The sequence below is a fragment of the Mesoplodon bidens genome (assembly GCF_964165515.1).
Source record: "Mesoplodon bidens genome assembly, chromosome: 8".
Lineage (NCBI taxonomy): Eukaryota > Metazoa > Chordata > Mammalia > Artiodactyla > Ziphiidae > Mesoplodon > Mesoplodon bidens.
In genome coordinates this window covers 44,425,188-44,448,630 of record NC_138165.1, presented here as the reverse complement: position 1 = coordinate 44,448,630, position 23,443 = coordinate 44,425,188, and the positions used below count along the sequence as shown (strand labels likewise).

The following is a 23,443-nucleotide window of genomic DNA, read 5'->3' as shown; positions in this document are numbered from 1 at the left end:
TTTAGAAACCTAATCAAATGGATTAAAAATATTCACACACAACTCTGTTTTAAAAAAATCTTCCCATTGCCTGTACCTTCAGGCCATAGTATCTTTCTGGCAACTAAGTATCATTTGATGGGATCACTAAAGGATTATAGTCACTTCAAATTACATGTTTTATAACAAGGATGTTGTATTTTGCATTACAATTTGTGTATCAGTTTCGCTTTTAGGTCAAATAGTTTTCATGGATTAACTATAAGGAAACTTGAATTTGTATTGTCTTGTAGGGATCTGAGGTTGTGATAAGACAGTATATAAGAAATAAGAAATCTAATTTGAGGACATGCTAAACCACATCAATAGCTTTTTATTTAAATAGAAAAATCAAAACTTTAAAGTTGTACTTAAAAAAATCATCATTCATGGAAGTAATTAAAAGTTTTACAGATTCTACATTCTCTTGTGAAACATCACTAGTATTTCTGCCAATATCATATGCAGATTTTACTCTGACTTCCATGTCAAGTGTCTGACATGATTAGCAATATTATCATTACAAAGGGACCTCTGAAAATTAAGTCTAGGCAACTTCCCTGTTGCCAAAGCTGTTATATGTTTTGGTTCTAATATACAATAGGAGACTAACCTCAAGCAAGCAATTGGTTACTTCACATTTTCTAAAGATAGTCATTTTCACTTTCTACAAAGTCATGTCATATTTCACAGCAGAAAAATGACTTGGCAGCGAGAAAAGTTCAGGACCCCCTCCCCGCCCCCCCACCAACCTGCCTTGAGCCTTTCAATAGTGGATGCTAGATTTAATTGAAACAAAGGGGGCAGGGATGGAAAAAGAGTCATCCTGGTCAGTCCCACTTTCAAATTAGGATGGTGAAGGAAAAATAAAATAAACTTTTTGTTCTTCTGAATCCCAACCTGAAACAGGATTGCCCAAAGTGTCCAAAATAAAAAAATACCTAAGATAATACCAAAGACTATGTGCTATAATTTACTTATTTACTTAAAAAAATCTCCTGCACTGAAGGAAAATAGTATAAATTACATTACCAACCTTCAAAAGTTAGCATGTAAAGAGTATTCTAAACTTCAAACCATTGCCTTTCTTAGAGTATTCTGTAGGAAATTCATAGATCAAAAACAAATACAGGGGTCTCAAATGCACTGATTTATAATATTCTTAAATATTAAAAAAAAGGAAAGTAACTTAGCTATGTGGGTTAGCTAAAGCAAAATTTCAGGGATTTTAGTATCTTAACCCTTAAAGGATCATACAATTTTTTAGAGCTGAGCAGTTTAAGTAGAAATAAATACTAGTACACACTAGAAGAGAAGATTTAATAATCGATAAAAATGTACAAAAATATTCAAATCAGAAATGCTTTAGAATGTGTACCACGAAGTCAGTACTTCTCAGTGAGGAGGGAAGGTAAAAGACTTCCTCAATGAAAAAAAGCAAGAGAAAGATCGGATTTAAAAAAAAAAAAAAAAAAAAAGACAACTGTTAAAGAAATCGTTTAAGTCAACATTGATTTGTTTTAGACAAGGATATTGCAACCATCACTTAAAGTTTGGTGGCACATTCTTTAGTAGGTCCTTAAGGCAATATATTTAAGCTAATTTACAATTTGATTTGATGTTAACTTTTTAAACATCACCTCAAAATAATGCCCTCACAATAGCCTTTTTAAAATGTATTTAGATGTTTCATAAAAAACAATGGTGGCTTTATTATAGTAGTGCTCGATAGCACCACTATAGTTAAGGGTCTACCAGGCTTCCATTAAGAACACCTATGTCTGAGTTCACCTTAAAAGATCATATCGGCTTCAACCAGTTGGATAGTGCACAAAAAAGCAGTTTTATCAGTTGCTGGTGCTTTTTTTGTACTACTAGATATCAAAAAATTTTCATTATATGTTCAAAATCCAACTTCTATAAAGTAAATCAAATCACCTCATGACTTAGACTTTAGAACAAAGTAGAGACACCTGCAGTTATCAGTAAATTGCCACCTTTAATCCATTCTGCAGTGCCCTATGAAAGGGTCACAGAAAGACAGTTATGACTGTATGAAAATATGATTCTTGATACAGAATCAAAAGTTATTTTCAATTTCCTTTGCTTTTTATAAAGTCCACAATAACAATACTTAAATGCACTTTTTTTTCTGTGATATAATTAAAACCCAGTGTTATTTCAATTGAAGTTAAAATAGAATCCCTGGTCTGAATTAGACTTTAAATCATACTGTAAACATATTTGGTATAATTTATTGATCATCATCCAGTTGCTCCAAAAGGGTCCTTCTACGCTTTTCCAATTCCCCTTCACTCAGTTCACTGCCAGAAGTATCCCAATTACCCTGAAAAGACAACGAATACAATTATATTTGTGTCAGGACTCAAAAGGTTAAGTAGTAATGAACCTTTGAAAAAAGAATCCACATCTATATGGATTCTCTTCCACAAAAACAAATGCATCATAGGGTATGAAGACTCATCTCTTTCCTAAAAGCCTACCAATGGGTTGTTAACTAAGTACTCCTTGGTTACATTATGGGAGACACTTAACTTAGAATGAGACTTTTATATGGTGTTTACTTTCAGTTTACATTAATATGTAGATCGGGGGAATAGTACGTACCAGTTTTTCTTCCTCTTATACAACTGAATATGAAACATCTTGTTTCCATTTAATGGAAGCTGGGTGTTCATTTCCTAAGTATTATACTCCTTGCTAATTTTTCCGATTCTAGGTTGTCCTATAAGTGTTTTATATTACAGAAAAGTATTAAGCTTTATGCATACTATTGTGCCCAGATAAACATACATTCCAGATTTATGAGGACACTAGTTAGGCTGGAAAAAATTTAAAATAAACAAACAAAAAAACCAAAACAACTGTGAGAGGCAACTTTTCAGAAGTAGATTTTTCACCTATCTATCTTCCTTCCCCCTTCAGGGATTCCATTTAACCTACTGTGAAGAAGAAACTATTAAGTTGCTAAGTAAGTATAGAGGAAATCATCATTCCTTACCAAGGATGTGCATCAGACTCACCAGTGCAGCTTTAAAAACAAAACAAGAACAAAAAAACCCCTCCACCCTATTCCCACTGAATGAGAATATCCAGAGGGAGACCAGGGCTTATCTACACAATTTAAACTCTCATTTGGTAACTCAGAGGCATTATACTTGGTAAGCCCACAACATCTGTGGAATGAACGGCAAGGTGAAGAAGACTTGTGTTACTGTGCTCTGGCATAACATACACAAACACACAGGGGAAACTGAAGACGAATTATGTAATTTGATAATAAAACATTAGATTTGGCTTATAGTATCCTCCTATCTACTTGCCCTCACCTCTTCCCTCCCAATGATTAAAAGCTGCTGGAAAGCTACCTTTTGAAACTGGATTTAGTAACAATGACAACTGTGGACATGGTGGAGGGAAAACCTGATTTGAATCTCTTAAAGTTTATATTCTTAAATTAGGTAGACAGTGTTCATTGGTATTTCTTTGTGAGAATGTACAAAGCAAAAGAATATATCCTTTCTTAGTGGGTTAAACAACTATTAGAGAATGCCATGTTATTTTTTTAAGGAATATAAAATTTAGGATGCTTAAATCGGGTCATTCATGATCACATACGTTAGAAAACTGTGTGTGAAAAGTAGCTGACATTTTTGTACTTTGAAAATGCAGAGATGAAAGAATTCTAAATACTTACAGAATCCTTTCCAGTCTTTTTCTTAGGTGATTTGTGTTTAGACTCTGATCTTTGTCTAGTTCTGTCTTTTTCGCTTTCCCGGTCTTTTTCTTTTTTATCCTTCTCCCGTTCAGCATCTGACTCTGGAGAGTCCTGTGTAAATAAAAAACAATGTCAGCATTTTGATAAAGAAACCATTCCATTAGAAAAAAGTCCCTATACAGGTAATATTTAAGAACACCCACATATAACAGAGTATGTATGTGTTCCTAGAGTGGTGGAATCTGAATCGATAACCTCAAGGAATTTAAAACATTCTCAAGATTCATGAGATGAAGTTGGTCTTTCCTAAGGGAAAGATGACATTCTGATAGGGTAAAATACCACTAAAAGAGCATCACTAAATTAAGTGTGCCTTCATCACTACGATTAGGTGTATCTTGATGTGTACCTAAGATTAAGAGCTGAGGGTAGAGGAAAAACTTTAAACATTTAAACTTGTGGTTCTCAACAACAGCTCAATATATATATACAAACACACACCCTTGGGTGGTCTTTCTCTAAGATTACTATAAATAACCAGAGTGGGAGTCTTAACACTGTGTTATTTTTTTTCAAAGTTCACTGAAAGATTTAATGAAAGATTAAGGTGAACAACTATGAAACTCTTGAGTTTAGGTACACACCTAAACTCTGTTGACTGCATTGGACTAGACAGAAATTTCTACTGCCACTGAGAAAGTGAAGGGCAAAAGCCTAGGTACAGTGTAAAAATTAAGAGTTTGCTTACAGATTTATGTCTTCTTTTCTTGCTCTTCTTCTTATGTTTTTTTGATTTCTTGTAACTTCTCTCTAAGCAGCACAAAAAGAAAAGTGTCATAATTTGAGGACATCCAAGTGTCAATGATTTTAATCAAGTTAAAAGATATGTTTACCAGATTCAGCACTAGAAGAATGTTCTGAAGCAGAACGAGACTCTGATCGCTGTCTTTTTTTCTTTGAATGGCTGTCATCATCATCTGAATCTGATCCCTACACAATACAAATAATTTCATTCATAATGCTACTAACAAATATTTCAATAAACTTATTGTGCCATTTTTAATAAACTTCCTTACTGATCGAGAGCGGGAGCGTTTCCTGTGATGTTTTTTAGATTTCTTAGAGTGTTTCTTATTCTTTGAATGATGATGTTGACATTCATGCTACAGGGGCAAAAGAAAAAAATTTCAGAAGTTCACACTTTATAGACAGTAGATCATGGAGAATTTTAAAAAGCTTTACAAATAGGTTCTTAGAGTAAAACTGCATTCATTTTGCATATTTAGGATGCACTGCCCCCCTTGAAATGGTGCAAAGAGTTACTATCAATCACTTAACAAGGAACAGAAGAGAACATTTTAACTATCCTGTACCCATTCATTTGGACATCTAAACACAACGTTTAAAAGTATTAATAAAATACTTTTTTTTAAGCAATGAGAATGGTGTGGGTACAGTAGGGACAATTGATACCCTCCATAAAGGTATAATCTGCAGAATAGTTACACTACTTTCAAAAATAAAAAAACATAATTATATTCATACATGGCTTTTCTGATGAACGTGGCTCAGCACTGAAATAAAGAACTACCTCAGAATCATCCATAAGGAGGTTGGTCTCAGAAATTAAATGCAAAATCAGCTCTTTTCACCCAAGGAGCATTCCCTTCCTAGCCAAGCTTAAGATATCCAAAGGAAATCTACACATGAAATCAGAAAAGGAAATGTTGTCTCTGTGGATTTTAACTCTTTCACTAAAATAATTATCAGGCTAGTAGGGAAGGAAAAATGCTGCAGTAAAATCTCCTTGCCCCCAAACATATATAAGCCTTTGAAAATAAATTCTGCTTCAGTTTACAAGTTAAGTGGAAACAGAACATGTGGTTCAGGGACACACTCTCTTCTCTGTCTGTCTGTCTGTCTCAATTGACTGATTGTTCCCTGACCAAGGATCAAACTGGCACCCCCTGCAGTGGAAGCGCAGAGCCTTAACCATTGGACCACCAGGGCAGTCCTCATTCTTTTTTTATGTCACTGAATGTTAACTCTTCTTCCTTTTCTACTTCAAGGCCCACATTATTGGAGTCCAAATCCTATTCTGATATGTTCAGCTCTTCCCTATGCTGCCATCATTTTGCTCCATTTATAACCTCACCACTAATACCCCCCAGCACAGATCATAAAATAATCTTGGTGGAGATTCCTGAACTGGGGGAAAATGTTAAGACACTATCTGGAGCAGAGCTTCTCAAAATTAAATGTACATTCTAGTGCTCGAGAATCTTGTTAAAATGGTAATTCTGATACAGGATTTCTGCTGATAGGGCCTAAGGTTCTATATTTCTAACAAGTTTCCAGGTAATACAGATGCTGCTGGTCTGAAACACACTTTGAGTAGAAAAGATCTATAGGCCAACAGCACTAGACCTAGAGGCAGCTGGGAAACAATATATGGTACATGTGGGACATGTTAACAGAGCAAACTGTTGTCAACAATGATATTCATCAAGAACAGTAAATCCAATGCAACAGTCAACAGTCAATTAAGTGACCTGCTATGCTCAATGACCACGGACAGCACTATAATATTAAGTATGTGCTAACGTCGGCTTGCTGTAAAGTACTGGTTTGTCTATAACTGATAGCACAGCATATTTGTTAAAAGCACTGGCCCTGGAATCAAAAGTCTATGTTGGAATCCCTTCCATGCAAATTACTTTTTCTCTTTGCCTCAGTTTGCTCACCTGTAACTTCATAGGGTTGTTATGAGGATTAAGCTCATATATGAAATATCTGTAAAACAATTAGAACAGTGCCTGGCCCACATAGGCAGCAAATAATACTATTCAAAAATTATTGGTCAATTTAGCATATTTACTATCTACAACTGCCCATCTGAAATCTTCATCAAAATACCCTCAATTCAGCTAGTGGAATAACTTGCAATTTTATCATTACTTATTATTTTAACAAAAACTTACTATTATTTTTCAGAACATCTCTGAGCTTCCAACACATCTAATGTAGTATAATATTTGAAATGTGCTTAAAAAGCTGTTTTCTATGTTTTACAAGATTCTAATTTCTTTTTAGGTTTACTAAGTCACCCCATTTGACTGCTAAATTGATGAATTTCTGTAACACTGTATAAGTACGTAACAAATATGAAAAGTGTCCACTAAACAGATCTTTAAATTCCCATGCAAGCTTAAGTTTGTTTCACTTAAAAGCAGTTTCTATAGAATAAACCATTCCCTAATCATCCCAGGTAGTAAGTACATTTGTATAAAATTACTTAAAAGTGTAATTTAAGAAACATACTTTGATCATTCTAAGTTCTTCAATTTTTAAAACTTTTTTATATATTTTGTAATATTTCAGCCACTTATGATAAAACTAAAATTACCTCAAGCACATGCATAAAATCTTTAAATATTCGTTTTCTTTCAGACTCTAGAGTTATATCCTCAAATGCTGGCTCTTTTACAAATCTCTCCCGGATCTGAAAAATTCAGATATGGAATAAATATATGAATACTGAGAAGAGTATACCAATATGACTAAAAGGAATCATAGCAGCAAGTGAAAACTGTGACAGCCCAGCCCCCTCAAAGTGTTTATTTCCTTTCCTCTAGTTATCTCTGTGGCTATGATAAAGAAATTAAAAATTTTTATCTTCAGTTGTAAAGGAAAAAATTTACAAGTATACATACATCTTCCCAGACAGCATCCAATTCTATTGGAGGAGTAGCTTGTTTCAACATACTCTTAAATGCAGATTCTTTTCGTTTCATCTTCCGAGCCTCCTCTTTTTCTCTTTCGCGTTCACGGGCTTCTGCCTTTTCTAGTAACTTTGAAAAAACATATTTAATCAGTTATAATAGTATAATATAATCTGTGTTAACTGAAATAATTCATTATAATTATATAATTATATCATCTCCTATCATCTATAAGTTAGAGAGCCAATTATTTTTAGGAAAGGAAGCTTACCATCAGCCATCATCTAAGTACATTATATTCTGTTACCTTACCCTGGAAGAGTGTCCACTACTCTGTAAAATACTACTCCTATTCCCTTATTTCAGTAGCTTACATACAACTTGAGTATTTTTGGCCAAATATATTAAAAACTATACTACTAATCTAGTTGTTCATTAACAGTAAAGATGATAACTTACACTATTGAAAGCCAACTTAATATTTCCTGCATCTAATGTGGTTGATCTTTTAGTCGAACTGATTATTGCCACAAAGTCTTCAAAAGTAGTATTTACTTCAACTACAAATCCTTTATCCTAAAAAACAGAAATCTTGTTAATATTAATAACACTAATCAAAGGAACACGGTATCACTTTAAAATATATGGCACGGATTAACAGTTAACAGCAAGTATACTAGTTAATAATACCAAGTATATACTATCTACCTTTAGAATGTCTTTTATTATCTTCTTCTCATCATGATAACGTGCTTTAAGATCCTCAACATAAAACTTGAAAAGGTCAAGTGCAGTTGATCCTAATGAAAAAACTAAAGAAGTCAAAAGCTAGCTCTAATCAAAGAGCTGCAATTACTTTTTTGTTTATAAAACAAAAGAAAGCACCCCCCATGCCCCAACACAACCATCTTTCCCTCTGGCCCATTCCAACTATCATAACTACAAATTAGGAAAGAGAAGAATCTCACCCGGCTGACCAAGCATATTAGTGAATCTAATGTCGGAACTAATTGTTGGATATAATTCCATCCAAGATGACATAGAATGCAGTTGTCCATGTTCATGCAGTTCATCTAAAAATATCTGGGGGAAGGGGACAACAACAACGAACCCATTATATATTGAAAAGCCATCTTTAAGGACTTTAGAAATATTGGTATAACATGAATGAAAATACATGTTAAAAACAGCTATATTTAAAACTCTTCTACCAATGTTATCACAGATATGTTTAGGTGCAAGCATTTTTGCTCTTTGATGAAAGTAAAATCAGCTTTTAGGCAAAAAACTATTTTGGACTTCAGAGAAAAGGACTGTTGAAAAGCTACATTACATTTCCAGGCTTCAGTTTACTGTCCCTTAAGATCATCATTTCCAGTTTGCAAATAACATATACAAACAAAGTCAAAACACTGGATGTTATCTCAAATGATGAGGCTAAAGAATGTGCATGCACATTTACTGCAAAATATACTTTTTGTTTTTAAACGGAACGCCTAATGTGTTCTGAAGGATTTTTAAATTTAATTTTCTAAGAAGAGGAAGATACACAATTTTACTAAAGCAACATACATATAGTGTGGGGAACTAGGACTCAACCCCCATGTCTGATTTTAAAACCTATTTCCTTTCTTCCATATTACTGTTATAACTTAAATTTTTATATGCTCACTTTATCCCTTTTTTTTTTTTTTTTTTTTACTATTTGCCAACTTTCAGGGCAACATAGTGGGACTTTAGTACTCAGCAATTTCCACATTTCCTGCTTCCTGAAATCCTTAGGAAGTTTTAATTCTAAAACTGTCCCTAAATTAGGGGCCAAATTCTGCTCCTAAAATTCTTATATACCTGCACTGTTCAACGCCAGCAGTATATAACACACAATGATTTTGAAGCATTATTACCAAAATAAATAAATTAAAAAAATATATTGGTTGCATGTCAAAAGACAATATTTTAGATATATTGGGTGAAATAAAAGGTTACTAAAACTAAATTAGTAAGAAATTAAAATCATGTATGTGGCATACAAATTTTTATTGGGTAGCGCTGTCCTGAATGACACCAGACATGTATAATACCACTTCTCTCCAAACGGGAATAAGCATGTCAGTTCAGTCTCTATTTCCAAAATTTTTTCCTCAAACTTAATTTCTATCCTTTCGTCCTTACCCTTCAACATAAATGGGAACTCAACCCACCCCTGCTGTGTGATAACCAAGGTTCTTCACCTACTCCCTTTTGAGTCCCTAAAACAGCTTAGAAACCATCTTCAATGATGCTCTCTAGGATCTTAAAATCTACTTCATCATACCTGCTTTGCTAGTATTTGTTTCACTTCTAGGTTGCTGACAAAGTCATAGAATTTTGACACTGAATCCAGTGTCCAATTTTGACACAGAATCCACCTGAGATTTTTTTTAAAGAAAATACGAATTAAAATAAAGATATTTGTAATTTATTTCTTAAAAACCACCAGGTAAGTTTTATGTGAATTCAGGTTTGAAAACCATTATGCTAAAACTGTATGGCTCTTTCTCTCTTTTATTTACTAACCCCACCTTGGGAAGGGGAGGAGAAGATGGAAACCAAGTTGCTTCAAAGATGGCTGAGGCTGGTTATTTCTCCTTCCCTTAGAGGAGAAGGCTCCCAACGTTGGAACTAATGACATCTTGGAGCTCGAAAAATTTTTGGTTTGTTTTGTTTCGTTTCAGCGGGGGGTGGTCCTGTACATTGGATGACGTTCAGCAATACCTCTGGTCTCTACCCAACTAGATGCTAGTAGCAACTTCTCCCCAAATCATGACCATCAACAAAAGCACTAGTTGAACACCACTCACTGCCTCAGGCCAACTCAATAATATGTCTTTTCCCTAATCTCCTTCCTTCTTTTAGTATCCTTATATAAGGTTCATAATGTAACTACTCACATATGCTTGAATAAACCTTCAAAGATTTTATTTAGTAACAGAATACCCCTATCCTTCAATTCTTTCTTCATTCTCTCCTTCTTTGCGGTACGCGGGCCTCTCACTGTTGTGGCCTCTCCCGTTGCGGAGCACAGGCTCTAGACGCGCAGGCTCAGCGGCCGTGGCTCACGGGCCCAGCCGCTCCGCAGCACGTGGGATCTTCCCGGACCGGGGCACGAACCCGTGTCCCCTGCATCGGCAGGTGGACTCTCAACCACTGCGCCACCAGGGAAGCCCCATTCTCTCCCTCTTGACTGGTTCTCTCTTATCAAAGAAAAGCCACACTCTTAACCCTGAGAGTACTCTTGAACTGTCTTATCAAAACATCAGAGAACGGTCTGATTTTGCCTCTATTTACCTTTAAACTATTTGGCAACTCTTTAACTTCCCCTAGATGTCGACAGTCACTGACCTTAAATGTTACATCTAACTATAATTCTTTCAGTCTTATTCATAAAGAATCTCAACATTTGCCACTTTTGGTAAATTACCTTAGGTGGTATCTCAATGAATCATGTGAAGAAATGGTAAAAACAAAACCACAGATTGTAGTCCCCCTCCCCGCCCCAATTTGATTCATTAGGTCTCAGTGGGGTTCTGAGAGTTTGCCTTTCTAATAAGTTTCCAAGAGACAGTGATACGCTGGCCCATACTTAGAGAACTGCCCGAGGCCCTTAGCTTTCTCTGCGTGATTAGGGTATGTTATCCCCATGACCACATTTCAGCTTGGAAGAAGCTGAAATGGTAGTTCTTTTAAAAACCAATGATGTGGGACATCCCTGGTGGTCCAGTGGTTAAGAATCTGCCTACCAATGCAGGTGACACGGGTTCAAGCCCTGGTCCGGGAAGACCCCACATGCCACGGAGCAACTAAGCCCGTGCGCCACAACTACTGAGCCCATGTGCCACAACTACTGAAGCCCACGTGCTTAGAGCCCGTGCTCCGCAACAAGAGAAGCTACCGCAATAGGAAGCCCGTGCACCGCAACGAAGAGTAGCCCCCGCTCGCCGCAACTAGAGAAAGCCTGCACACAGCAACAAAGACCCAATGCAGCCAAAAATTAAAAAAAAAAAAAAATTTAATTAAAAAATGATGCTGTAGTTCTACTCATCTCCTTCACATTCAGTTGCTGAAAATTTAGTCACGTTACCACAAGTAGCTATAAACTAGGCTAGAAAACTTAGATTTTAACTAAGGAGCCATGTGCCTAGGAAGGGGAGAACAGATTTTCAGGAGGTTGATTAATACTCTTCTGCAACCACTTAGCTTTAATGTCTCTTATGAAGCTTTTGCAATGGTTTAAAATAAGAACTATAAGGTAAAATATAACAAAAATAAGGATATCTGGGTCACAGAAAATATAAGAGAAAGTACAATGTCAATACTGAAACTGGAGAACGTGGATCAGAAAGCCTAATATAAAGGCCACAGGCATCTTTTGCTAAGCCTAAAATATGGCTTTTATGTGTCTGGCATGGTTTCTGATTACTATTGATGTAACTGGTATTAGCATGTTTTGCTTCAGATATTCAGCTCAGTAATTTTCCTCTGCTACTATACTTCCTTTAAAACGTATATTCACAACTTAAAAGCGACCCACTGAATCAAATTCTGGGGGTGAGGCTCAACAGTCCCTGGTTTTAACAATACTCCGAATGATCCTTTGGGAAACCACTAAGAGGAAACCACAGAGAGTAGTAAATGTTATGTTTTTATGGAATGAAGACTGCAATAATGCTATTGGCTGTGGCATTTAAGATGATTAGTGATCTCTGGCACCATGGGGAGTTTTCTAAAAGCCCTCTAAGTGATTCTGATGCATGCTAAGTTTTGAGAACCACTGCCTTAGGAGGTGACAATGTGCTCTACCCTAAACCCAAACAACTGTTCTTTCAAGAAATAAAACCTCTTATTTAAGTCACTGTAACTTAGCACTTACCCTAATACAGTGTTTAATGAAAGAGGCCCAGAAATTAAAACACAGCATAGATTCAAAGTCTGGCTCCACTACTTAGTAGCTGAATTTGGGCAAGTCACTTCATCTCTCTAAGCCCACTTCCTTACCTATATAAATGGACATAACAAAAATAGTACCTACTATCATAAAATAAGGCTATCATAAAAATTAAGAGGTTATAAATTTTAAATGCATAGCAATAAGCAATCAACGCTAACTGCTATTATAATTATTATTGAAATGGAAATTTGGTGAAATATAAAATGCAAAAATTCATTGCTCTGTGATAGCCTCCATTACTGAGAGACTAAAAGTGATACTTGGAGGTCAAAATAAGCCACTGGCCTATATAAAGAACATGTAATTTTAGCTCCTCTGTATAGTGTTTAAAAATTATGGCCCATCCTCAAAACCATTCTCCAGAACCTAAAAATCAATTAGTACTAATAACTCATCACACGTATTTTATTTTCAGTCCCCCCTCATATCTATTCCCCTTTCCCAAGTGAAACCTTATCTATCAGTGCTCACTTTAAATACCAAATCTGCTATAGCCTTCTATGTTCCCCTAGCCTGAAATAGCTACTCTCCTTAAGTGGATTCATAACTAACTATAGAACTTAAGAGTTAAATTTGTATGGATCCTCTGCAAAAGCCCAAGTTAATGATCTGAGATCAAGATTCTCAAAATTGTTTATGTCACTGTTACAGGTCATTAACCATATTATACAATTAAGCTGGAAAACAGAGCTTTTAAAATTACCTGAAAAGATTCTCTGTTTTTACGCTGTCGTCTCCTTTCCCGAAGCAAACTCTTCTGTTTTTCTTCTTCTTCTTCCTTTTCTAAAGCCCGAATGTGTTCTTCAAAGCAAATTAACGCATCTTCTTTATCCATGTCTAGAATATTTTTCAGTTAAAAAAAATTAAAACGTCAAATATCAGTAAAGAAAGCAATTTACTTATTTGCATTAACTCCCTACAAAGTTCAAATTCGTTTTACCAAAATATTTAAACTCAAATATGACTTCTAATTATCTAAATAGGAAGTGTTCAAGGAAAACTTATTTTCTTTTATTTATAATTTATTTATTTTTTGGGGGGCCACAGTGTGCAGCTTGTGGGATCTCAGTTCCCCGATCCAGGGATCACACCTGTTGTGCCCAATGCAGTGGAAGTGTGGAGTCCTAACCACTGGACCGCCAGGGAATTCCCATATGAAAAATTTCAAAAAGACCTCATTAAATCATAGCCCCAGAATCCGAAGATGAAACAGAGACAACACATATGACACAAGTAATAAAACGAAAATAAAACTGTTGTGATAAATTTGTCAGCAATATCAGAATTACCCAAGGAGTTTTTCAAAGTACAGAATTCTAGGCCCTCCCTCAAACTTACTGAAGTATGGTATTCAGAAGGATAATCAAGAAAGCTGTAATTTAAAAAGCAACTAGGTAGATCAGAAAAAGACAGAACTTGGGGAAGCTTCCTGTAAAATAACGCTAATCCATTTTTTGCCTTTTGCAAGCAAATCTCTAAAGTCATTACCTTGAGAGGACAGCATGAGTAAAATGTGGTTATTAATTTGGTTCCCACTAAGTCACATATAAATGGCAAAGGACAATTTCAGGCTTGACCTAATAAACATATTTCAGGAATACCTGATAAAGCTAACTTCAGATTTTGGGGAAAATATTTTGTCCTGAACCACAAAACTCAATTAGAAAGAAATATCCTATTTGGAAACAAACAAAACAGCTTTTCAGGGATGGACAATTATGTAAACTTCAGTTAGTGATCGCATAAAAAAAGTGACCATTCTTCACTACTGGACAACTTTTAAAGAACTGGTCCTTCCACTTAGTCATCATTCTTACTCTGTAATTCTTCATCTTCTGCAAAAGTTGGATTATCCATCAGATACTGCTGGGCTTCAGACCAAGTAGTAGAGTATGTCACGTTAGCCATGTTGTCAAGTATGTTTTTTAAGGCTTCCCAATTTCTCTTTCGCAACTGCTTTGCTTGCTCCTAAATCAAAAATATGAATATATGTTTTGAATTTCAAATGAAGTATGACATATAAACTGCAATTAGTGAAGGTTTCTTCACATTCTAACTGATGTCCAAATTTCAAATGTTACCCATTCACTTTATTTTTGGTTTTTTTTGTTTTGTTTTTTTAATTTTTTCCCCATTCACTTTAAATATCAACACTCTTTACCTTTCCAGTGCTCTTGCCTAACTGCTTGGCTCTTACCTTCAAATTTTTTTTTTAACCTCTCTTCTAAAGCTGGAATCCCACCTCCCTCACCCCCTCGCAAAATCTCTCCTCCCACAACTATGCATTGTAGACACTGTCCAAACGGAAGTTACAAATCACATAACAGGTAAATGAAAATGTGTCCAACCACTTTCAGCTATGTTCAAATTTTTGTCAATAATACTTACATTTCTGTAAGTCTCTTGGAAGACTGGATAGCATACAATTTAGTGCATAACAAAACAGACACGAGCAAAACTAAATGTATTTGTAAGATAGTATTTTAGTGTTTTAAAACACTATCCTACAAATACATTTTAATGGTAGCGATTACACATTACTGCTGTTCTTGTAAAATAATCATAAATAAATGCCTTACAAGCAAAAACACTGAGTATTTTTTCAAACCAACAAGTTAAAATAAGTATTTTTCAAAGTGGGCATAAGACAGCCAATTAATGACAATCTAAGTATCAGCTGCACAAACCTCTACCTACTATGTTCATATCAGTACTTATTATTATAGGAGCTATCTATTTTTAAATGTAACTTCTAATAAATAGATCTGTTGCACCATATAAACTAAATAAACCAACAAAGATGAAGATGTTATGAAGTAACTCCTAAACAGGATGAAGAAAATCTTGTTTTATCAATAAACACCAGTAAGAGTGAATAATACCTTTTCTTTTTTTGAAAGAAAGAATAAAACATCTTCATAGATTTCAAGACGATCACGTTCTGATATTGCATTCCAGACTTCCATCTCTCCAAACATTTGCTCTGCTTTTCTGTTTGTTAAAAAGATTAAATGTTACTCTATACTACACCATAAAAATTTTAAACCATTTTAATTTTATTCTAAATTTAACACCCCCAAATGAACCCTCTTTTCCACTCTTAAATTCATGATCGTATTATAAGAGAAAACTTTTGTATAAATTTTGTTTATTTTGTTTCAAATAAACAAGATGTAGTTTCACTGGTTCAAAAAAACAGAGAAAACTTCTGGATAATTAAGAAAAAGAACAGCTTAGGCCTTGATTTCTCCTTTAGAGATAGAAGAAATAATTCCAATTGAGCGATGTTTTGTAGTTAAGACTACCTCTATTTCTCAGGGTAGCGACAGAGACTACCAAACTGCCCATGGAACTAAATTACAGCCTTCAATAAACTGTAAGAAATTTAGTTAACAGATAAAATAGGACTATTGAAAGAAATGGAAGAGTTCTTCACTAAGGCTTTTCTGGAAAAGTGAGGAAAATAAAACATACAGGGAAAATGAACGTAACGTAACAGCTTATTGCAAAGATGGTAATAATGAATTACTCACAATTTTAAATAACAAAGCACTCCAAAAAGAAGAACGCTATATAAATGTGAATTTTCAAAAATGCTATATACATAATGAAAATAACCTATTTCTATTCCACCAATACAAAAAAATCCGAATTCTTTAAAAAAAAATTTTTTTTAACATCTGTTTTGGAGTATAATTGCTTTACAATGGTGTATTAGTTTCTGCTGTATAACAAAGTGAGTCAGCTACACATAAACATATATTCCCATATCTCTCCCTGCCTTGCATCTTGAATTCTTTTTTTTTTTTGCGGTACGAGGGCCTCTCACTGTTGTGGCCTCTCCCGTTGCGGAGCACAGGCTCCAGTTGCACAGGCTCAGCGGCCATGGCTCACGGGCCCAGCCGCTTCGCGGCATGTGGGATCTTCCCGGACCGGGGCACGAACCGGTGTCTCCTGCATCAGCAGGAGGACTCTTAACCACTGCGCCACCAGGGAAGCCCCTTGAATTCTTATATTAAGGAGAAAGGAGTCAAATTTTCATTATGAAATAAAGTCTTTCTCCCTTTTTTTTTTTTTTTTTTTTTTTTTCTTTTTGCGGTATGCGGGCCTCTCACTGTTGTGGCCTCTCCCATTGTGGAGCACAGGCTCCGGACGCGCAGGCCCAGCGGCCATGGCTCACGGGCCCAGCCGCTCCGCGGCATATGGGATCCTCCCAGACCGGGGCACGAACCCGTATCCCCTGCATCGGCAGGCGGACTCTCAACCACTGCGCCACCAGGGAGGCCCCTTTCTCCCTTTTTTTACTGTAGTCCCTAATTAACAACTCAGTAAGTCTATAAATTCCACATTTAACTACTGATTTATCTTTTACCTTATAAAACTGTCACATTCACAATCATTTAGCTTTAATGAACATCTGGATTAGTTACTGCACTTGGTAAAAAGTCTGACACAGAAACAGTAAACATATACCATGATCAGTAAAAATCTTACTTGTATCTAGTTGTGGAAGTCATTTTTTCATGATTTTCAAGAAAACGTTGAAAGGATTCCTTAGCCTCTTTGTATTTGGATCTTGCTTCTTCTTTTTCTTCTTTCTCTGTCTGGACTTTATAAGCATTAAAGGCCTGCTTTTTTTCACTCAACTTTGCTAAAGCACTAAATAGAAAAATATCATATAAGAGTAAATGAAGGTAAGATGATCAAGTGTTAGTGCTTTGAAAAAACAATAAATTTCATTCACAAATTAAGAAAATGTAAGTTATTAAAGACAGCAAATAATTACAGAAAATAATTTCTACTTTAAAAATAATTCTAACATCTATAGCAGGGTGCCCAGACTATATGACAAGCCTTTTAACTTTTTTGGTTCTTATCAGACATAAAGCAACTCAATTATTGGTATCCAAAATAACAGAAGACCATGGAGTGAAAAGTTGTATTATTTTACATAATTTAAATTTTCTAGGCTTGGTTTGCTCAAGGTGGAAAGTAAATAAAAAAATCAAACTGTTACCTGTATCGTGGATCATTAATGATCATTTTCATAGCTTGCTCCCATGAAGCATTAGATGGTACCCGCTGAAAATCATTTAATGAAAAGTTAAAATTTCACACAAATATAGTAAGTCATACAATAGGGAACAAAGTATAATACTCACTGCAAACATCAACCACTTCCCTTTGCAGGAGTTTGAAAAAAGGTCTAAAAAATAATTCATTGAAGCAAGCAAATCTGTGTAATGTATCTATAGACTAAAAAGAAAAACTGAGGGCTTCCCTGGTAGCACAGTGGTTGAGAGTCTGCCTGCTGATGCAGGGGACACGGGTTTGTGCCCTGGTCCGGAAGGATCCCACATGCCGCAGAGCGGCTGGGCCCGTGAGCCATGGCCGCTGGGCCTGCGCGTCCGGAGCCTGTGCTCCGCAACAGGAGAGGCCGCAGCAGTGAGAGGCCCGCGTAACGCAAAAAAAAAGAAAAACTGAAATTTAAACAGACCATGAATACTTCTTCCTCAGACTACTGATTAGAAGACAGAACAATTTTTATGAATAAAAAACCTTATATTAAATACTGAGGTGGAATGTGCTGTGTAGTACCTTACACATTCTTTTTGGTTGAAAGTCAGTTTCTCAAAGTTAAAAAAAGAAAAAAGACAACTTTAGTTCATTTTCAGTCACAGCCGTTTATAAGATTAGTATTTTTAATAAAAGCATCAAGGTACAAGCTGCACTGAAGGATAATTTATTAGATACTTATAATAAAAATCTCTATTATAAATACCTTTTCCTTCAACAATTCTTTAAATGCTTGCTTTGCTTCCTCCTTTGTATTCCAAGTATATGTTTTTTTTGCTGGTTGGCTTTCTTCCTCCTCCTTTTTGGGAGTAAAACTAGAGAGAAATTTATACATTGTATTTACAATTTAAATACTTGCTTCATTTAGGAAAATAATGTTTTATTATTATTTGTTTACTGTTGAGGTAAACAAATTAAACTTATTTGATAAGTTTAGAATAAAGTCTCCATGAGACGCATTTAATGCAACATAAAGAAATAAAAGTACTATATAGTTTTTTCCTCTAACATTCGGTTATTAAGACCTTGTACGAAGGCTAAAATAAACATTTATACTACAGCACTTGTTTCACTAGCCCACAAGTTAATACTTCCAAATGGCTTATAAAACTTATTCAGCGTCCTCATTTTAGTGTCTTAATCATAGGATTTGGACAAGTGTGCATAAAATATAAAAAAGATGTAGAGATCAATCTAAATCGGGATTGGCAAACTACAACCCATGGGCCAAATCCAGCCTGCTGCCAATTTCTGTAAATACAGCTTTACTGGAACATGGCCCTGCTCAAGAGTATGCATACTGATTATGGCTGACTGCGTACTACCACAGCAGAATTGAGTCATTGTGACAGACTGTATCCCCAACAAAACCAAAAGTATTTACTCTTTGAAGGTTTATGAAAAAGTCTGCCTAACACTGATCTCAAACAGAATTACCCAAGAATTGTCAACTGTACTTGTTTGAGGGATCTTTATGAAAAAGTTGTATAATCTTAACATTTCTTCCTTTATAGAAGAGAATGCAGGAAAAGACAAATCAAAAAACAAACCCCATCCCCCACCTTTAAGTTGAATGCATATTCTGGAATACATACTAATTAAAAATACAATTAATTCTTACCCTCTGAATCAAGTAACCTTACTTTGGAATATTTATTTAAAATCATCAAAAATATTGTAAAGAGCACAGCCAAAAGTTACTAGTTTTAAATGATCTACATTCAAAGTAATTAAAATCAAGTTTATTATACTGACTCAAGCACTATAATAAGGAAACAAAAAAGGAAGCAGAAAACAGTTCTTTGTTAAAAATGTGAAAAACAAATTATTGTGAAAAAATACAATAGGTATGAAAAGATGTAAAACAATATTATTCTAGAAGGGCTAAATGTCTATCAGTAGGAGAATACTTAAATTAATGTATATATAAATAATATCATGTTGAATATTAATTATATAAATAATAATTAATATTCAACACGATAGGGTATGGATCTCTACTGATGTAGACATCTCTGATATATTTTTAAAATTTAAAATGTGCACATATTTTTAAATGCACAGAAAAAGGAAGGATATAATTAAAATGTTAACTGTCACTCTTTTATGCCTTCAAATATACTATATAGATATCTTTTCAAACTTCTAAACATCAGAAAAAATTATAAAGCTATTTTCGTACTTTGGGAAATGAACATTAAAAATAATCAAAAAAGGGGCTTCCCTGGTGGCGCAGTCGTTGAGAGTCCGCCTGCCAATGCAGGGAACACGGGTTCGTGCCCCGGTCTGGGAATATCCCACATGCCGCGGAGCGGCTAGGCCCGTGCGCCATGGCCGCTGAGCCTGTGCGTCTGGAGCCTGTGCTCCGCAATGGGAGAGGCCACAACAGTGAGAGGCCCGCATACCGCAAAAAAAAAAAAAAAGACACAGTAAAAATAATCAAAAAAGTTTATAAAAGGGGGTAGGAAGATGAAAACAGTATACTTAAATATTAAGATGGGTGATCATGTTTGGATCTTGACATCACGATTAACACTTTTTTAAATATATGTGGATATCTTTAAAATCAAGAAGCACAGCTCAAGGTTACTTTTTTTTTTTTTTTTTTTTTTTTTTTTTGTGGTACGCGGGCCTCTCACTGTTGTGGCCTCTCCCGTTGTGGAGCACAGGCTCCGGACGCGCAGGCTCAGCGGCCACGGCTCACGGGCCCAGCCGCTCCGCGGCATGTGGGATCTTCCCGGACCGGAGCACGAACCCGCGTCCCCTGCATCGGCAGGCGGACTCTCAACCACTGCGCCACCAGGGAAGCCCCAAGGTTACTTTTTATAGCTATAAAAAGCACAGCCATATGAAATATTACTAGATCATAGGGTACATACAAACTGTAAACTTAGAGATACAGCTATTGGCCTTATTAAAAAGTTGTACCAACTTAACCTCACTAACAGTTTTCCTGTACACTGTTAAGTATTATCTTGATTTTTCTCTACTTGATTTTTGCTTGTTTGTTCAATACTGAACTACAGCAACTTCCCTGCAGTGCTGTAGTAAGCCATATTTCAGAATGAAATAGAAAGAAAATCAGTAATTCTGATCCTGTCTTTACTTAAAATTTTATTTTATTAATCATGGGATTTTTGCATTGATTTTGATTTAAAATACTGCATTCTGATTACTAAGGGTTTTTGGCACCCCTTTAAATTTGTCTCTTACCCTATCAGCAGCTCTGCTTCCTAAACTTGTGTGGATTAGTTTTGCAGCAGTTTGACAGCATGACCCCACAAAACTCAATCTCAAAAATTATCCATTATCTAAAGGCTTATGTTTTGATTCTCAAAAAACTTTTATTAAACACTAATGGCCACTGACTAAATCAGCAATTTCTTATATTAATGAAGTCTGGTACTGATTTGCAGAAAACAAGTTACTAAACTTACTCAGCTACAGTTTCCTGCTTAGATGTTTCTTCTCCAGTATTACTAGACACTTCAACGCTTTGATCCTGAACAGCAGGGGTACTAGTAAGTTGTGCTTGTTCTTCAGTCGAAATTGTTACTGTATTTTCATTATCTACAACAGTAGCAACAATCGAAGTAACCTCAGGCTCAGGAACAACTGGAACAGTTCCACCGACAGTACTAGAAGCAGAGGTGGAAGCACTTGCATTGGCTGCAGCAGCAGCTGCAGCTGCTGCAGCTGCTGCTGCAACAACAGCAGCTGCTGCTTCTGCAGCAGCCATGGTGCTCATTGTGGTTGGAATTTCTGTTGTAGGAACTGGGGCTGTTGATGTGGTGCACTCTTCTTGTTTACTATATATTTAAAAAAGAGAAAGCTAGTCAGTTCATTATGAATAATCACAAAGCCAAATAAAGTTAGTTTTAAATTATCATAAAATCAAATGAATAAGAGAAACTACTATAAGGGAAAAACGGCAGTGCTGCCAAACTATTAAGCCATTCAAAAAGATTAAAACCACAGTATGAAACTGAATTACTTTGATTTAATTCAGCAAACATTCGTGATAATGTATGATAGGCACTCATGCAACAATCTGCATTTCCAAAAGTCCAATAACTGTTTTCATTTACAAAATGTCCTATCAGATTGTATTATGCCATAAAATTTGACCTATATCATTAATTTCATTTCACCCATTAAAAGGAAAACCTGAGCAAAGGAAGGGAGATATACTGATACAATATGTCATCTGTTCCCAAATTAATTCAAATCAGATTTTGGACTTTTCTGTAACAGTTTTTGTTAAGGATGCTGTCCAAATTCTAATAACTGTCTAGGAAAGCATCAAGTGTGTATCTTGAGTAAACATCTCTTTCCCTACCCCAAATCCTCTGAAGACATCAAACTATCAGGCCTACCATGTTAAATACTATTTATACAGACAGTTAAAACAAGGACGTTATAGGAGATACTAAATTTGTAAATATGTACTGATGTCCAAAACTGCTTACCTGCTTTCTTCAGCTTTGATCATTGCTATTAAAGAGAAAAAAAGAACAGTTATGTACTACATAGCTTTTAAATACAATCAATGAAAACAGACTTTAAAAGGAGATAAAAGTTCTATACAGTAAGATTTACCACCCTTAAAAAAAAAAAATCACATTTATAGAGCAAAGGTTCTGTAAATTCCAGGGCAGCAATTAAAGAATAAAAACAAACTTTAAATAACAGCAAGTTTTAGGAAAGCTTCTTCCCACAATGCTACTTTCTCAAAGGCTGTTGGCTACTGCAAAAACTCCCTGAAAGTATCAGCATAATTCTGGAATAAAATAGTTGTTTTCCCCAGGGATAAAACTACTTGTTTTTTGTTTTTTTAAAAGATACTAAATTCAAAATGGGGTCGAATGTATGTTATGAAATTCCAGCACATATATACTAGCATTGACAGGTAGATAGATAGTTATGCACGCCAACTATTTGTAATAGGGTTATATCAGAAATGAGCTTGATATTTCTTACATGAATGAACTCAGAATCTACCTATCTACAATATTATTATTAGCCAATGCTAGTATAGAAGTATAAATTGAGCTTTAAAGATCTGCACTCAATATTTCAGCTTTCATTCTAGTTAAAGTAAATTTTTCTTTAGGGGTAACAAAGATATCTCATTTATTCAGCATTATTAGGGAATGAGGTGCTCCATGTAAATGATAATATAAGCTTAACTCTATGAAAATATTTTTAAACTTATCCCCTTTTAAAGGAAATCTGTTTAGTATGACTGACAAAACATACTAAAGGGGTTATCATTACAAATTAACAAATATTTCGGATAATGACCATCCAAGCTAATGAGGTGACACAGGGAAAAGGTAAATAGACGTTAAGACCACAGTGCCTTTAAGAAATTTTTACTCTCACTTTCCTGTCAGGAGTCGTTACACGTTGCAGACTACTTTATTAGCCCCATTCTCCTATAATCTGTTGCTTCTAAGCCAACAGTTTATGACACCAGATTCTATTAGAAGAGTAAAAGAACCTAAATTCTCAATTCCTACTGTGAATCTCTGCTATTTTAAGCCCTAGGTTTTATATTAGGTAGTATTTCTAGATTCTCAGGGATATTCTGAATAGTGGAGGATGTTGGAAAATTCTCCTTTTGTAAGTGAGGCATGGCATTCTATTTACTTTCATTCTCCCATAATAAACATAAAGGCTATTCTGCAATGTTGTGCTAAAATAAAATCAGCATTAAATGTAGTCTCACAATATATTAACAAAATTTAAAATGATAAGAGTTCAAGGTTCTCTGCTATCTGCTAAGTCACATATTCCATGTGTGCACCAACACTCATGGCTGTCTTTAGAAATATCGTATATGATGTCTTTGTTCAATTTTCCAATGGTTAATTATGTTTTTTGTTTAAAAAAGAAAGT

General features: G+C 35.2%; 1 protein-coding gene across 4 annotated transcripts in view; it reads right to left on the bottom strand.

The window, feature by feature from the left end:
* Positions 1-1,323: 1,323 nt before the first annotated feature.
* PRPF40A (pre-mRNA processing factor 40 homolog A) overlaps positions 1,324-23,443 on the bottom strand; it is a gene marked incomplete at its 5' end in the record, with an annotated part of 57,040 nt that continues 34,920 nt past the window's right edge. For 2 of the 4 annotated variants that reach the window (XM_081242087.1, XM_081242089.1), the window contains 18 exons: positions 1,324-2,365; positions 3,737-3,868; positions 4,506-4,567; positions 4,651-4,747; positions 4,834-4,920; positions 7,164-7,259; positions 7,471-7,608; positions 7,939-8,055; positions 8,188-8,291; positions 8,448-8,562; positions 13,170-13,303; positions 14,284-14,434; positions 15,349-15,457; positions 16,961-17,125; positions 17,484-17,548; positions 18,249-18,357; positions 20,980-21,351; positions 22,012-22,036. In XM_081242087.1, the coding sequence (XP_081098213.1) occupies positions 2,273-2,365; positions 3,737-3,868; positions 4,506-4,567; positions 4,651-4,747; positions 4,834-4,920; positions 7,164-7,259; positions 7,471-7,608; positions 7,939-8,055; positions 8,188-8,291; positions 8,448-8,562; positions 13,170-13,303; positions 14,284-14,434; positions 15,349-15,457; positions 16,961-17,125; positions 17,484-17,548; positions 18,249-18,357; positions 20,980-21,351; positions 22,012-22,036 (2,171 nt within the window). In that variant the 3' untranslated portion in view covers positions 1,324-2,272. The remainder of the gene's footprint in view (positions 2,366-3,736; positions 3,869-4,505; positions 4,568-4,650; positions 4,748-4,833; positions 4,921-7,163; positions 7,260-7,470; positions 7,609-7,938; positions 8,056-8,187; positions 8,292-8,447; positions 8,563-13,169; positions 13,304-14,283; positions 14,435-15,348; positions 15,458-16,960; positions 17,126-17,483; positions 17,549-18,248; positions 18,358-20,979; positions 21,352-22,011; positions 22,037-23,443) is intronic. The other 2 variants (XM_081242088.1, XM_081242090.1) reach the window with 1 other exon arrangement.